The sequence below is a fragment of the Vigna radiata genome, chromosome 11, assembly GCF_000741045.1.
Source record: "Vigna radiata var. radiata cultivar VC1973A chromosome 11, Vradiata_ver6, whole genome shotgun sequence".
Taxonomy (NCBI): Eukaryota; Viridiplantae; Streptophyta; class Magnoliopsida; order Fabales; family Fabaceae; genus Vigna; species Vigna radiata.
Window position 1 is genome coordinate 9,247,750 of NC_028361.1, and position 18,476 is coordinate 9,266,225.

Genomic DNA, 18,476 nt, shown 5'->3' on the forward strand with positions numbered 1-18,476 from the left:
GGCCTCAACTGCTCGGCCATTCGGCCTCACAGGTACTTAGCCAAATCTGACATCTAGATTTCGGCCCTTCGGCCTCAACTGCTCGGCCATTCGACCTCACAGGTACTTAGCCACATTTGACAGCAAGAATTCGGCCCATCAGCAAATTTTGCTCGGCCCTTCGGCCTCAATCATCCGGCTCTTTGGACAATCGTGAATCTTCAACAAAAAGAGTCCCGGCCGGCCTTTCCGAAGGTCGGCGACCGTGGATCTTCAACAAAAAGAATCCCGACCGGCCTTTCCGAAAGTCGGCGACCGTGGATCTTCAACAAAAAGAACCCCGGCCGGCCTTTCCGAAGGTCGGCTACCGTGGATCTTCAACAAAAAGAGTCCCGGCCGGCCTTTCCGAAGGTCGGCGACCGTGGATCTTCAACAAAAAGAATCCCGGCCGGCCTTTCCGAAGGTCGGCGACCGTGGATCTTCAACAAAAAGAACCTCGGCCGGCCTTTCCGAAGGTCGGCGACCATGGATCTTCAACAAAAAGAACCCCGGCCGGCCTTTCCGAAGGTCGACGACCGTGGATCTTCAACAAAAAGAATCTCGGCCGACCTTTTCGAAGGTCGGCGACTGGATCTTACACAAAAAGAATCCCGGCCGGCCTTTCCGAAGGTCGACGACCGTGGATCAACAACAAAGGAACCTCGGTTGGCCTNATCGAAGATCTCCACAACATCACTTAAGCAGGATCAGTGGCCCGTCCACTCATCAACAAGAAGAGGCGACTCAAAGGCAAAAGCAAACCAAGCCACTCGACCTTTCCAGGAGAGCCACATACTAAAACCCATCGCATCATTGACATAATGCTCGGGCTTGGGGGGCTGATGTACCGTACAGTACCCCAGGGACCGTACGGTCTCCTAGGCACCTCCAGGCCGATCATCCAGGCCGACCATCTGGGTCAACCACCAGGCCGACCATCCGGGTCACCAGGCCGATCATCCAGGCCGACCATTCAAGTCACCAAGCCGGCCATCTGGGTCACCGGGCCGATCATCCAGGTCGATCATCCGGGTCACCAGGCCGATCATCTGGGTCACCAGGCCGATCATCCAAGCCGACCATCCGGGTCACCAGGCCGATCATCCGGGTCACCAGGCCGATCATCNAGGCCGACCATTCGGGTCACCAAGCCGGCCATCTGGGTCACCGGGCCGATCATCCAGGCCGATCATCCGGGTCACCAGCCGATCATCTGGGTCACCAGACTGATCATCCAGGCCGACCATCCGAGTCACCAGGCCGATCATCCAGACCGACCAACCACCAGGCCGACCATCCGGGTCGACGAACCAGCAGGTCGACCACATGGACATATTATAAACGATAATAATTGATTAAAGTCCCTAATGGAGGTTAAGGTGTGATTGGGCCGTCATCAAGCCCACGAAAGGTAAAAGCCCATTACAACTAGTATAAATAAAGGTCTCAGGTATGATTTTGGGACACGATATATATTATGCACACTACATGCATCTCTTATATTGACGACCGTTCGGTCACTTTTACTGACTTGAGCATCGGAATGCCTTTGGCAGGTACCCGCCCCCGCCCGGCTTGGAGAAGAAGGAAGGAGGGAGAATGAACCACCTTGAGTTTGAAGAGAACCCTGACGACCGTCCGGCCTCCAGCAAGTCCCCGTCAGGAATGTTATAAGGGACCTCCAAACCCGACCGAAACAATATATATATATATATATATATATATATATATATATATATATATATATATATATATATATATATATATATATATATATATATGATATTCTATTTTTTGAAATAATACATGAGAAATATTCTTTAAACTTTTTTTAATATGGTATTAAGAGTCAAACACTTGATATCCTCTATAATATAGAAATTCATGTTTCTTTTTTTTTCATTGAATATTTCTGATGACTTCTTCCGATGAAAATCAACCAGATAAACATGATTATGAAACTTTCGCGGCTTCCAAGAGTTATGGATTTGTGACCAAGTCAGGTATATCTAACTCTGCCCTTAATCTTTCTTGTTAGGTTAAAAGCTCTTTTTGGTCCCAGTTTTGGTTGGGAAAATTCGAAATGGTCCCTGGGTTTATTTTGTGTTCAATTTCGTCCCAAAGAACGAATTTGGTGTTCAATTAAGTCCTTTTTAGTAACTCCGTTAAAATTCTTAACTGCAACGTGTCCAGATGTGCAACTGTTGAGTGAGGTGTCAGGTTTTTTGCTGACTGGGAATCCTTTTCAGTTGGAATCAGAATTTTAGAAGGACAAAGTGGGCAGAAAGGGGTTTGCCCCGTGAGAGCGCGCCACGTGTCCGCTCCCTTTCCACCCAAAATTAGGATTCAGATTTGGGAAAGAGGGGTTTGCCCTTGGTGTGCCTGCGCAAATCAAAAAATGCTGGAGGCTGCCACGGTGGTTTCCGTTTCTCCTTTTGGGTTTGTTTTTTGCAGGTGCGAGATGCGACAGTGATGGAGGTGCGATGGTGATGTCTAGGTTGCGCGTGACGAAGGCCGGGTGGCTTGCGTTGGAGAGGATCAAACCTGTGAGGCACGACGGCGCGACGAGAATGGTCGAGGCGAGACCGTGATGGTTGTGTGATTTTGGTTTGCTTGCAGGTGCGAGATATGAAGAAGAAGCTTCAAGGTGGCGGCTTGGTGGTAGCAGCAGCCATGAATGTGTGTTGAAGCTGAGTTGCAGATGTGTTCATGGCAGAGAAGATGAAGATCCCTTTCCACCCAAAATTAGGGTTCAGATTTAGGGAAAAGGGCACATGAAGTGGAATTGGAAAATGCTGGAGGCTGCCACGGTGGTTCCCGTTTCTGCCTTTGGGTTTGTTTTCTGCAGGTGCGAGATGCGACGGTGATGGAGGTGCGAGGGTGATGTAGGTGCGAGGGTGATGGAGGTGCAATGGTGATGAAGGTGCGACAGTGATGGAGGTGCGAGGTGCGAGGTGCGATGGTTGCTGACGGCGTGCGAGGAAGAAGATGATGGACGGTGGTCGGTGGTCGACGGTTGGGGTTTGGGAATTAGGGTTTCAGAGGAAGAAGAAAGTCTTTCTTTTTTTCCCACTTTGCCCTTCTAAATTTTTTAAAAAATCCTAATTCCAACTGAAAAGGATTTCCAGTCAGCAAAAAACTGACACCTCACTCAACAGTTGCATATCTGGACACGTTGCCGTTAAGAATTTTAACGGAGTTACTAAAAAGGACTTAATTGAACTCCAAATTCGTTCTTTGGGACGAAATTAAACACAAAATAAACCCAGGGACCATTTCGAATTTTCCCAACCAAAACTGGGACCAAAAAGAGCTTTTAACCTTCTTATTACTAAGGATAGTAAATAGATAATTGATTCACGTATTATTGATCATATGACTTGTGATCGTCATATATTTACTAATTTTTCCTATAATTGTTATAAAACTGTTATTATTAATGCCAATGGGGTCTCATCTCCTATTGAAGGTATATGTATTGTAACACTCTCACCCTTGATGTTTTATTTGTTCCTTAAACTGTAATCTTATCTTCGTCAGCAAGTTAACCAAATCTCATTCTTGTTTTGCCTTGTTTTATCCAACCCATTGTCTTTTTCAGAACATTCATTCCAAGGAGAAGATTGTCAATGGTAGAGAGAGTGAATGACTATATTATCTTGAAAATGTCTCACAACAAACCCATAAAAGAGGGTTGATTTGTCTTGCGAATGATCACATACAAGATAAAATTATTTCCATCACTATTTCATAAATGCAATATTTCTGATTTTTTTTGTGAAACTTGTGTTATGGTAAAAAATTATCGTGTTGTATTTCCTTTAAGCAATAACAAATCTGATTTTCCTTTTTCATTAATTCACACAGATGTTTGGGGCCCTGTCCCACAATCTACACATAATGGAAAAAATGGTTTATCAATTTTGTTGATGATTGTATTCGGGTAACGTGGGTATATTTGCTTAAACATAAAAGTGAGGTGTGTGATGGGGTTCGTTTCTTCTATCATCTGATCGTTACACAATTTAACACATCTATTAAGGTTATTCGATCAAACAATGGAGGGGAATATTTTAAGACTGAATTAACAGAGTTCATGAACTCTAAAGGCATCTTGCATCAAATTACATCTCCTTATTCACTTTTGATAAATGGTAATGTCCCATCTCATTTATGAGGTGAGGTTGTGAGCTCTACTGTTTATTTAATTAATCGGACCCCTTATAGTGTGCTTAACTTTCGAAGGCCTTTTGATATATTGTCTGATCATTGTATCCTTCCTCCCATAGTTTTTTACCACCTCATATTTTTGGATGCGTTATATATATTCACTTACACCCACATCAACATACAAAGCTTGAAGAACGCGAGATCAAATGTGTTTTTGTTGGGTATAGATCAACTAAAAAAGGTTATCGTGCTTAACATCCACCATAAAAGAAATTTTATATTTCTATGGATTTGAATGAGCATGGATTTTTTTATGTTGATTCTCCACTCTAGGGAGACAATGAAAGTAAAGTGCATAATCATGATGTTAGTATGTTTGATTGTAAAGATAAATTATCGTGAGGATCATTCTGCAAGAAGTGAGCCAATCCTAAATATGGACACTTATTTTCTGGATAATATTTTGATCATAACCAATTGGCTCAATCTTCTCCGCAGGTTCAACTTGACTCTTTAGAGGTACCTTCTGATCTTATCTTTAGTAATACTACTTTAGATGAAATTAATAATGTAATTGATTATTGTCTGCGTGAGACCACCAACACACATGCATGAAACATTCATCAATTCAAATAAACCATCCAAAATTAACTATCAAAATGGTATTTAAGCATCAAAAGCAGGAAATCAAGTTGGGGGATTCAAGATAGTATATGAGCACCAAAATTAAGGAAGGCAAATAGAAGAGGACAAACTTTACCTACCTGGAAATGATGAACTCTTGGACACTTGAGTGCAGCCCTTCAACAATCAGACTTTTGCAACCAACTTGAACCCACTGTGTTCGAAGCTTCAAAAAGTTTTGTGCCTCAGCCCTTGATCGAAAGCCTAAAACCGTGTACAATAACGAACAATTTTAATTACCAAAATGCAGGAATTACAAAACGCAGCAATAACGAACAATTTTAAATAGCAAAACGCAGCAACCCTACCTCCACACGTAGCGACAACCCTACGTCCTCACGCCGCAATACCACCATCCTCCCGCCGCCACTATTTACCAACTTAACGAACAATTTTAAATAGCAAAACATAATGCACTGAGTTAAAACTCAACATATTCACTATTTATCAACTTAACATCAGATTTATAGTCAATTAAAGTCCTTGACAAGTTTGTAATGATATGAAAATAGCTCCCTAACATCTTATGGTTCCAAAATGACTCTTTTAAAAATTCACCTACCAAAGCTTCAGTTTATACCAAAAACCAGTCCAATAACATTTCCTTTTCACTATATACCTTTTATAACTTCAAACAACTTCATCATACGTTCAAACAAGCATCATTTAACAAACATACATCTCATACTCTATTAAACATAATTACATGCATATGCTGAAAGGTAAATCTAGTGAGATTCTTTCACAAGATCAAATACAAACACAGTAACACATGAAACCAAATATCTAACCTTCATACAAAGAAAAAGAACATCCTGTGATGCAATAACAAAACAAAAACTTATAGATTTTGTTCTAGAATCTCAAAACTCATGAACTAGATTTTCACTTTCAGTGTTCATAACCTGTGTTTGGTCTATCTCTTTTAATACATTTTCTAACTGACCACAAAATTCTTATGACCTAATCAGCATGCTAGAGATAAGATATTTAAATTTTGATCCTAGACTTTGCACTTGTTTGCTCTGTATTCAAACTTATCTAACTTCACTCAGATAAAGCTCAAAATAAGCAATGAAAAAATTAATCAAATCTTACAAAACATCAATATTCTCATAACCTTATATATGCATACAAAAGAGAATGATAATGTATCTTTGGTGGCAGGAAATTGAAGCCGAATTGAAGTTGAAACAAGTTCAAGAATTAGAAAAGGCAGAGTTAAATGACAATGTGAATGAAATTTTGTGGAACTTACCTCAACCAAGATAGCCCTTGACGAGCATGACAACACCAGCCCTCAACGTCGACACCACCAGCCCTCAACGCAGCAACCACCCCACGATGAACCCTAGCCCAAGACTCCCCAAACCAGCACGCACAGTGAAAGAACTGTGACCAACGAACCCTAGCCCAAGACCACCGTCAACGACTACCAGCAGTGACTAACCAAGAAAGTCACGGAGCTTGATGAAAGGGAGGGAAGTGAAGAAAGGGAGAGACAGATGAAAGCGACGAAGTGTAGAAAATGAAATTGGGGAACGAAAACCCCAATTCGAGGTTAAATCACTGATGAACTTACCGATGGCTCAAAAGCCTTCGGTAATCACCTCAATACCGGCGGCTTCAAAGCCTTCGGTAATAAGCCCTTGGTAAATCCAGCTTTTCTTGTAACCAAACATTAAGTATACTATTGTTCAATATATTCTTCTACCTCCTTCTAACTGTGGTCAACCTCCAACTAAATATGAACCAGACCTTCAAGCCAAAGTTAAATATCCCATTAGTAAATATGTGTCATCTCATAGGTTATCATATCCATAATTTGTATTCTTCAATTTTTATTCCTAGTAATATACAGGAAGCTTTGGCAGATCCTAGATGGACCGAAGCAATAGTTGAGGAGATGGCAGCTTTAGAGAAAAACAACATTTCAAATCTTGTACCCTTACCAAGAGGGAAGAAAACCATGGGTTGCAAATGGGTCTTTACAATTAAGCATAAAGCCGATGGAACTATTGAGAAGTATAAAGCACGACATGTGACTAAAGGTTACACTTAGTCTTATGGTGTAGATTACCAAGAGACCTTCACACCAGTAGCCAAGCTCAATATTGTGAGAATACTTTTGTCGCTAGCTGCAAACCAAGATTGACCTCTTCTACATTTTGATGTGGAAAATGCTTTCCTACATGGAGAAATTTCAAAATGAATTTATTTGGATTCTCCACTAGGCATGACATATTCAATTGGAATGAAGGTTTGAAAATTAAAGAAGGCTCTATATGGATTAAAACAATCCCCAAGAACATGGTTTAAAAGGTTTACCAAGTCTATGAAGGCTTTTGGCTATAGAGCAAGTAACTTTGATCACACCTTATTTTTGAAGAGAAGAAAAAGAAAAATTACAGCTTTAATTATATATGTAGATGACATGATTGTTACAGGAAATGACCAAGATGAGATTTCTAGTTTACAACAATACCTTGCATCTGAATTTGAGATGAAACAACTTGTAAACCTCAAATATTTTTTGGGTATTGAAGTAGCTAGATCAAAACATGGTATATTTCTATGCCAAAGAAAATATTCTATATTGATTTACTATCGGAAACTGGGCTGCTTGGGAGTAAACCAACTGATACACCAATTGAAAAAAATCATAAATTCTTTCAATGCTCAAATTCAACAAGCATAGACGGAGGAAGATACCAAAGGCTGGTGCAAAAATTGATATATTTGTGTCATACACATCCTGATATCACCTATGCAATGAATGTTGTTAGTCAATTTTTGCATAATCCATGAAAGCTTCATATGGATGCTGTTGAGAGGATTTTGAGATATTTAAAGTTTGCTCGTAGAAAAGAAATTTTGTTCTTAAATTATGGAAACTTAAATGTAGAAGGGTAAACTGGTGCAGATTGAGCAGGTTCAAAAGATGATAGAAGATCTACCTCTGGATACTTTACTTTTGTAGGAGGGAATCTTGTAACCTGGAGGAGTAAAAGCAACTTGTAATAGCAAGATCTAGTGCTGAAGCAGTATTCGGAGGCATGACACTAGGTGTATGTGAACTTTTGTGGATTAAAAATGTGCTTTCAGATTTGAGATTTAAACCAAATGAAGCTATGACTTTGTATTGTGACAATACTTCGGCTATAGCAATTGCTCACAATCCTGTGCAACACGATAGAACAAAGCATGTGGAGATTGATAGACATTTCATCAAAAAGAAGATTTTAGTCGGAATATTTTTTTTTCCTTTTGTAATATCAGAATTGTAGTTAACTAATGTTCTTACCAAAAGAGTGTCAAGAAGATTGTTTAATGAGTCTCTATTCAAGTTGGGAATGTGTGATATTCATGCACCAACTTGACTGGGGTGTTAAAATATGTCAAATATTCTATTAACGAATCTTAAACAATCAAATATTACGTTAGTTATAATTTAGATATTATTTTAATTTATGCATATTTGTGTCTTTATCATTCCTTTAATAAATGAAGAATTAATATATATATATATATATATATATATATATATATATATATATATATATATATATATATAAATTATTCTACTCTTTGAAATAATACATCATTATTATTCTTTAAACTTTTTAATAAATATATTTTCAATATCATATTTTTTATCATTAATAGAGAATTGATGAATATAAAGGTATTTAGAATGTTGTAATACTTTTAAAACCCATAAGAAAATATAAAATTACAAACACAAAAGATCATTTAACATATTCCAAATCATAAAATAGAAAAAGTATGTTGGTAGCTGTAATCCTATACACACATTCCCTTTTATAGACAAAAAAAAATTGTCTTATTTCCTTCGGTGTAATGTCTTATAATCATACATCCTTTAACGGGCAAAAATAACTGAACTGTACTGTACTGTAGTTAATATTAAAAATAACTTATCCACTTTTACTAACATACTATTTTAACAGTTACATTTCAGTTAACTGTGAGAACTGTATCTACTCTTACATATTCTCTAATTTCAGTTCAACGGTTTCGTTTTGTCAAAAAAACTTTATTTAATAATAAAATATTAATAAAAAAAATTGTTCACATAAAAAAATAATTAATTTTTTAAGACAACTTTTTTATAACAAAATTTATATTTTTTATCAATAAAAATAAAAAATGTAATTTATATTTTTATATTTTTTAAGTTATATATATAAATATATATATATATATATATATATATATATTAAATATACATATAACTTATATATATATACATATATACACGTTATATATATAACGTGTATATATATAACGTGTGTATATATATATATACACGTTATATATATAACGTGTACAATATAACGTGTATATATGTATATGTACACGTATATATATACACGTTATATAGTATATACATTATATAACGTGTATATATACACTATACACATGTATATATACACGTTATATATATATATATACATGTTTATTGTAGCTGATGTAATATATATATCAGCTACAATAAACCGTTTTTCCTTTACCAGAATCGGCATTCCAGTGTCTTGACGGAGACCCCCTGGGACAGTGAATATTGCAGTGAACATGACAGTTATAACGAGAACACCCACAATTGCAAATGTCCCAGCTGTTTCCTTTATCCATTTTTCTCCATCTTTCATCAGCTCCTTGTGCGTTTCAATAAATATCTCTTCAGGCTTCTTACCTTCATCATTTTTGGCTTCTCTACACTTCACATGCACAACTTCCTCCACCGCCTGCACTCATTTCATTCACGTTAATGCATGCATGGACTATATATTGCACTAGAGAGAGAAAAAACTGATGAAGATGAATGCACCTTAAACCATTCAACTTCTATTTTCATTTGCCAAGCAGCAACATCTCCGCGATTCATATCAGACAAAGGTCCTAAATGTGCCGCCAAATGCAATAGGTTATTGCCAAACATATCTGTTGAATAGTTAATTATATCCTTATTTCCACATAGAGTAAGCATGAGTTGGAAGACATTGCGTTTGCGATGAAGAACCGCATACGAAAATATGTCTCTTCCATGATCGTCCATTGCCCATAAGAGGTCATGGTTAGCCTCCCACATAGCATTTATGAACTCAACATTTCCATGTTTTGCTGCTTCCAACATGGCGTCATACACAAAAGCATCCCGCAGTTGTGAACTATTAAACTTAGGAACATTATCTTTGTAGTACCTTAATATTTGTAGAAATTCATTCTTGTGTCCAAATATACTCTCTCTATTTTTGGATTTCAATCCAAATAAATTCCTTGCGAATCCTGAAACAATGGGAGGGAAAACAAAATTACTTGTATGGTTTGGTTTTACTATCATTTGAACCAACAAACAATTTCTGAATTAACCCTCCTTAAACTCCGTAGACAGAATTTATTGCAATTGATAAATCTAAATAGTTATCATTAGTGTAATTTTAAATCGATTATTACATTTTTTTAAGTTGTTTGAGTTTGTATTTTTTTTAAATAAGAGTTTAATACGCTAATCCAAATTGATTTGGAATTCAAATCAAACAACAAAAATATCATCACATCTTTAATTCTTAACAAACATTATTTTAAAATCCATATCCACATAAACGTTTTTAGTTTATAAACTTTAATCACATTTAACAAACATTATTTTAAATTCGATGACTCAACCAGTTCAACTCAAGAACACATTATCAATTTAATTTTAATTAGACACGCTGAATTATATCAAGTCAAATAAATAATCAACTTGGTAGGTTGAATAGAGCTTGGTTATTCTCATAAGTTAAATTGTATAAGTTACTATATTATTAGTATGTAAATTCAAAATTGCTTGGTTGATACACATAGCATCATGGAATAACAAAATTATTTAAATATTTTTATTTCTTATAAAATTATCCAATTTTAACTTTAAACCTCATAGAAAAGCATCAGACTTTCATTTTCAAACAGTTACTTTTTTTTAGAATATTGTTATGTAGCATTTGTTATCAATATAATATATTTAGTCAAATGTGACCTAACAAGGGCAAGTAGCACCGTTTACTGTCCATGATATAATGTAACAAGGTGATTTCTTTAAAAAAAATTATAAATCTTTAAAATAAATATTATTTGCGTACTTTAAAACAAATTTTAAGATAAAAAATAATTATTTCAGATTTTGATGAAATTAAGATTAAGAAACATTTTACGAAATTAAAACCAAAATTTATTCATTTTATAAAGATTAAACACAATACACATTATAAAAAATATTTAAATAGGAACCAATTTAAAAAAAAATTAATTACTATTTGATTAATTTAGATATGAATTTAAAAACTTAAAATTATTGATATTTAAAATAATCATTATTATAAATAAAAATCATAATTAGTTTGTGAATTCCATTATAAATTGATCCATTCACATTACTAAATGAATAGTGTCTAAATGGATTTCTAATTAACTAATGACCATTTAAACATTAATACCTAACTTATACATATAATACTCTCTAAAATTATAATATATATATATATATATATATATATATATATATATATATATATTGTAATGTTATGTGTTTTTCAATCAATATTAGACACTCATTTGAAAACAGAGACATAGCTCGATTTTTTAAAATTAATGATTTTAATTTAACTTTCCAAATTAATACTTTTAGGCGTCAAAATTCGTTTAAATCACTTATAGATAATATTTACATGTATGTGATCCTATGTAAATATGTGATAAAAGCAACCAGATGAATCAAAGGACAAAGCAATACTTACCCAGCAACTTTTTACCCATGAGCATCATTATCGAAATCAAATCGATTAAATTACCTGAAAGAACCATAAGAAGAAGTTTAAGTCAGTCGCATATCTTTTACTTTCTGCTTTACAATTATTTTAGCTTATGTATTACATACATATATGCATAATTAAGTGAGTTAGAAATATAACAGTTACAATATTATACTTATTTTTTTATGTTGAAAAAGAGCAGTGTTAACTTGAAAAACTAATAATTACTTTTTTATATTTGAATTATATTACAAGTAATTTCAAAGATCTTAGACTCAATTGTAAAATATGTTCCAAGGTTTCAATTTCTATCAATACTTTTCTCTACATACTCTGAAGTATTTAACCTTATGATTGGATGCAATTAAACTCAAACTTATGTAACTTCTTTTATTTTTTGTTTGCTACGTGTGTGAAATTGTTTACTTTTTTTTTATTCAAATGGTAATTTTTTTAATCTAGAACTTTTGGGAAAAAGTAGTAGAAATTACACTAGGAATAAGTTAATTGATATTAGTTTTTTTTAATTGTTAGATTTAAAGAATATTTTGTTGTAATTATGAAGTAGATGATATTGTAATAAGTTAGGTTCAGTATTCGAATGCAGAAAGATGATCTCATGGTTAAAATACTATTTCAATTATAATTTTTCATTTTTAAATACACCATTCTAATTTATTGATAAATAATGTTTCATCAGTTATTAAAGAGATTATGAAAAAGTAAAAATTCCATGGATTGAATGCTTTCTTCCAAAAAAAAAAACATAATTGAGTGGCTAATTAATGCTAGAGAAAAAAGAAAGCATTAGATAAAAAAGAGGGAAATCTTACCCTTTTTAAAAATGTAAACTATTATCTGCCAAAGGTCGGCCTGTAAATGTGCAGAAGGCATTCGAGCCAATTCATTCAAGACGGGTAAGAATTCAATGGGCAGTTCCTCGTAAGATTCAAGCAATTTCAAAGCCACATCTGCGAGTTCAAACCATTCAACCATTTCAGAATTATCTTCTTTTTCCTTAAACATGCTATCAAAGAGAATGAAGGAAACAGAGTATATGAATGTGTGGTTGATTTGCTTACCGAATATATGCGCTTGGATGCATAGTTTCAGCAGCAAAACTCGATTGTGTGAAGACTGGTGATGGATGACATGGGAAGGAGTTTTAAGGAAAAGGTAACGAGTCATTCTTTTGCGTCCTGAATTAGCAGCCAGAAGAAGAGGGATCTCACCCTCTTTGTTTTCTATAGCAAGCACTTCTTCGCCACCTTCCACATTTACCATACTTGTTGCTATATTAACATTTTCAGTGTAACCAGCAGCAAGAGCAAGAGCAGTATTACCATCCTCATCCTGCATTTCTACTAATTGCTTCTTCCCTAAATACACTAACCCCTCCACAATTGTCATGTGTCCTTCTATTGTTGCAATATGAAGAACCGTCCTACCTGAAGGCGGAGTCCAAAATATGGCATTTGGTTGATCTCTCAAGTATAAGCTTGTGCCTTCCCAATCACCGTTTTCCACAAACTTGTATAGAGCTTTGTGCTCACTGACGTTGGATACAACAACTGTGTGTATCTCATTCACATTATGTAAATATATACTTTATATAAAGAAAATCTGAAGATGAATCTAAACACTTAGTACCTGGTCGAATACGCGGTTGGATTTTAAACTTAGGCCTGCAAACTTCAGCCAAGTGTTTCCAAGCTATGTGGGCAGTTTGAAAGTGTTTAATTTGATCAAAAATATTTGGTGCACATGATAGTTGAATGATATGCAGAGCCTTTGCGTCTCTCTGTGCATCAATGGATGTCGAAACAGAGCCACTTTCCACAACATCCCACAGATTTTCCCCTCTCAGGTAATTTTTCATTAGAATTTTCCATTCTTGATAGTTGTATCTTGTGAGCTCTTCACGAACTATTCCGCGCGATGCAACACAAATGCTTTCCATTACACTTCCTTGCCTTTCCTTGTTTCACATCCTTTACAGACAAGAACATAATTCTCTTTTTTTGTTGTTAGTATGCTGAATTGTTCAAGAGAAGGATATTTTTGTACATTTCTCAAAAATGACTTTTTCACTCCTCTGAAGACTTGGTAGATTTCAAATAATTTGAAGTTGGTTGTACCAAACACTGCATAACGAAAATCTAGCGTTTCTCTAAGGATTTTGTATGCTATTTGTATTTTGTTATCTCCTTTAAATTTATGAAAATTAAAGAATATATTAAATATATTATTTTGATTTATTAAATTGAATGATTTTTGCTCCTAAAAATAATTTAAAACAAATTTAATTAGAATAAGTTATGTTAAAATTAAATAATAGTTAGTGATTAATTTAAATAAATTAAGTAATAATTTTATATTTGAAATTATTATTATTTCATAATTTTGCTATTCTTATCATATTTTTATACACTTCTATTATATTTTTATATATTTTCTAATATTATTAAAATATGTTTAATATTTTTTATTATTATTTAAGTATATTTAGTACTATTATTATATTATATTTGTTTACATAAGCAAATCTACTACGATTTCACAATTTACGTGTGTTTGGTGAATAATCTATATTTTAATTACGTACATTACGCTTTGAATTCATATATATTTTAGTTTAATTTATGTTAAACATGTATAGATAAAAAATTGTTTCAACGAAATCCAATATAAGAAGCATTTGATAATTTGTTGTACAGCTTCATGTGCTAATTGAAGATTCACATTGCTACTAAATTTACTAACTTACCAATGACGCAGACATATATTTTAATTTATTTTATATTAAAGCAAGCATATGACTGAGTGTGCTCCGTGTTCACACTAATGTGGTCCAGAAAAAAAGTATTCACACTAATATAGTACAGTGCAAAAATGTTACAGTAATAAATTGTTCCACCATCACAACTTTATTTCAGATACAGAGTCCAAAAAACTCCAAAATGCAAGATCATATATTTCAAAAACAAAACCAGAACAAGAAAAAGGAAAAAAGAAAGGTTTCCTAGAATGCCAACCCAAAAATAGAGAAGAGAGGAAATAGGAGGGTGTCTTCTTGCACGACAAGAAACTCAAGCTGGGTTTGTTCGAATAAAAGGTAGTCCAAAAGATGGAAGGCAAGAGTTTCTAAAACTTTTAGTCCAAAAAATGGAAGGCAAGAGTTTCTAAAACTCTGATTAAGGTAAAGAGTAATTCACCTAAGATTGCCATGTAAAGAATAATTAGACAGGTCATTCAAGCTAAAGTGAAAATTACGCCTTTAGCATCTTTAACGTTGTAAAAAAAAAAAAACGAACTTGAATCATTTTACAAAATATGGACCATCCTGAACAACTCAAAAATAGAAGGACCACTTTAAATACAATTAACAAAACTAAGAGTATTAAGCCTTAAACAATTAAGCTGGATTCTGTAAAAAAAAAAAAAATATTTTGAAGTTATCATATTAGTTGTCATTTTTGTTTTATACTAGTACAACATGGGCTTTTTAAATGTTATTTCGGACTTTTTAAATATGTTATTTCGGACTTTTTAAATTTGTTTTATAACAGACTTAGATTCGATAAGTCTGTTGTTGACCAATAAACTTAAATTCTAAATCTGACCACCAGACTTAAACCTTTGTATATTTATATATAAAAATAAGCAAATTTAATGTTACTTTTTTAAATTTTATTTGTTTAATCATGAAAGCAAAATCTAAAATAGAACAAAATTTCATAATAAAATATATATTTCAAATTGTGCAATTCAAATACATAATATAAAATTTCAAAATCCAAATAAACAAATAAGATGTCTAACTTAAAATTTGTAGTTTAACTTAATCTCTTAAGTCTAAGTAACCTAAAAAAACTTAAATAATATCTAATAAAAAACAAAACTTAAATAACAACTAATCAAAGCCTAATCTTCGGGTTGAAGGGAAATAACTTTGTAGACTTCATGCACTTGTCATAAGTCTGCCTATTGCCATGTAAAAAAGGAAAATTAAATATAATAAATAATATAATAAAATGAAGAAATGTACAATAAAAAAATTAAGATATTTATTTATATTTTTTTTCACAATTATCCTTTTTAGTACTAAAGCTCCTTCTTATTGTTTCTCTTAATTATTAAGTTGCCAAATATTATATTTCATCTTTGAATAAATAAAAGAAAGGAAAATAAAATAAAATTCCTATTTGGTGAATGAACTAATATGGTCATGAATAAAATCTCAATTCTATCTATGTAATAAGAAAATCTTTCACACACACACATATATATATATATATATATATATATGTGTGTGTTTTTTTGTGTGAAGTAACTTAAAGCACCAATATACAAATTTGGTCTATAATTCATGTATACACAAAGGCTAGCATGGGTGAAATAAAATAAAGTTATTTTATAATGGACAAGCAAGGTCCACTCATATTTATTAAAATATGATAAAATTGAATATAATAGACTTAACTTATAACATTGAATTGAATGGAAACAATTTCACAATAATAACACTGAAATACTCATACTCATTCGGTTGCCTTTAAAAGAATTAACAGCAGCAAAATCATTTTTTTTTCATTTATATGGAAAATGGTGTATCAAAGGTAGTTGTTAAAGTATAATATAAAAAAAATTATACGTATGATTTGTACATACGGTCCAAGTAAAGATAAAACACTTTCTATTTTCCTACTATTTATAAAATATATTCCTTACTTCTAAATGTAAAATATAAATATAAAAATCAGGAATTGAAGTTGGACTGTTACATGATGGCATGCGTTAATGTAAAAAAATTTATACAACAAAGGTACATGGAGGATAATTTAATTGCGTGAGGGAATTATTAATTCCATAAACCAGATCAGCGTATCGACAACCACTAATAACAACCTTTCACAATATGGCATAACAGAGTATACAAGATACAACAAGGAGCAAACTAGAAAATCACACTGTCATATATTAATCAGCTTAAAAAACATACCTTCATCATTCACAGTACAGTGAATCCAACACTTGTACTTCCCAATTCAGTGGCAATAACAGAGCAGTGACTAATTTTGCGAAAAATTTCAGAAACCTGTAACCAAAACCGTGTGCGATATGGGAAGAAAATTTAAGAAAATGAAAGATGTCGTAACCCATGTCAGTGTTCAAAGAAGTGATGATACTATTGCCAATATTAGCCACAATCACCATCTTCTATAAACTATAAACTAGCAATAGAGCAACATAAACAAAAGCAGAATAGACACCCAAATCTCCAATTTTGAATCCTAATCCCCAAGAATAAAAGACCCAAATCCCTAATTTTAAACCCTAACCCCCAAAACGCACCAATAATCATGCATGAGAGCATCAAGAACGTCACTGTTGCTGAGCCACCAAAGGTCGTGTTGTCAGGTGGATGAGAGATTGGGAAACAAATTGGTGTGGAGATGCGGAGGGAGAGAAATAGCGAAAGAGATGGGGAAGGAAAGAAAGGGGAGGGTTTGCAATTAAAAAAGAAATTTAATTTTTTATTTTAAAATTAGCATAAATTTAAGTATGTTGGAATTTAAAGGTTTAAACCTGTTTTTAGTCTGTGGATGTTCAGTTTAGTTTCCGCTTTTAAAAATGTAAATGTTTGATTCATAATTTATAAAAAATGAGAAACAAATCAGAACAATCTAAAGATGTAGCAGTTGTTAAGAAACAACCAAAAAAAGTATTTCAAGTCAAAAAAGGAATCATTTGATACATTTTTTATAACTTAGGAAGATTTACATTTTTAAAAACGGAGATTAAACTGATTTAGGGACTAAAAAAAAGTTTAAACCAAATTTAAATGTAAAATTAAAAAATTTAAGTCTGGTTATCAAGAAATTTAAGTCTCTTATTGTTTTAACAGATTTAAAATAATATCTTTTATTTATAAAATTGTCACAGCATAAGTCTTAATTTTTTTTAACAAACTTAAATTAACAGACTTAAAAACATAGTTGCAAGAGAAAACAAAATAAAAACTCGATCCAAGAAAGAAAATTCAATATTGCGAGATCAAAATTACAAAAGTAGAACTTCAATTCGAAGTCCAAACCTGAACAAAACCAAAACAAGAGAAATGAAAGAAAAAAAATTCCCTAGGATGTCAACCCGAAAACAGAGGAAAAGAGAGGAAAGAGAAGGGTATCTTCTTGGGCGACAAGAAACTCACGCTGTCTCAAAAATGGAAAGCAAGAGTTTCTAAAACTATAATTAAAACAAAGAATAATTTACCTAAACTTGTCACATAAAAAATAATTAGACAAATTATTTAATATTGACTAAAGTAAAAATTACACCTTTAATATTTTTAAAGCCGTAAAAAAAAAACCTAACTTGAACCACTTTACAACCATCTGAACAAGTCAAAAATAAAACGACCACTTTAAATACAATTAACAAAACTAAGAGTATTAAGCCTTAAACAATTATGCTGGATTCTGTAAAAAAAAAAATATTTACGTAGTTATCATATTAGATGTCATTTTTGTTTTAATAATTTTTTTAGAAAGGATTAGTCAAAAGATAAGTCTGTGATATTTTTATACATATTTTTAATTGGTTTGACCCGTCAAATATGGTCATAGTTCCTTTTTTATTAGTTGTTCCCAGGAAAATAAAGGGTCATGTAGACAAGCAAATGGAGAAGAAATTCAATAAAGAAATAAGAGAGAAGAAGAAAGATAAAACATATAAAAAAATTGACTATTGAATAAAAGAGTAAAAAGGGAGATTTCATATTAACCA

General features: G+C 33.1%; 1 protein-coding gene across 1 annotated transcript; it reads right to left on the bottom strand.

The window, feature by feature from the left end:
• Positions 1–7,476: 7,476 nt before the first annotated feature.
• On the bottom strand, positions 7,477–17,266 carry LOC106776733. Its single transcript, XM_022775994.1, has 9 exons — positions 17,043–17,266; positions 16,690–16,785; positions 13,338–13,660; positions 12,770–13,258; positions 12,521–12,658; positions 11,673–11,726; positions 9,725–10,182; positions 9,394–9,641; positions 7,477–7,510 (listed from the first exon to the last, which is right to left on the bottom strand). The coding sequence occupies exons 3-9, from the start codon at positions 13,645–13,647 to the stop codon at positions 7,477–7,479; spliced, it is 1,731 nt and encodes a 576-aa protein (XP_022631715.1). The 5' UTR covers positions 13,648–13,660; positions 16,690–16,785; positions 17,043–17,266.
• Between the last annotated feature and the right edge of the window lie 1,210 nt (positions 17,267–18,476).

Excerpts from the sequence above, each read along its gene's own strand:
- LOC106776733 (XM_022775994.1), bottom strand. The coding sequence starts at position 13,647 with ATGGAAAGCATTTGTGTTGCATCGCGCGGAATAGTTCGTGAAGAGCTC. Across the intron at positions 9,642-9,724 it reads TAGAAGTTGAATGGTTTAAG|GCGGTGGAGGAAGTTGTGCA; the intron begins GTGCATTCATCT and ends AAATGAGTGCAG. Across the intron at positions 7,511-9,393 it reads ATTCTGGTAAAGGAAAAACG|TTGGTTTACTCCCAAGCAGC; the intron begins GTTTATTGTAGC and ends TTGGTGTATCAG.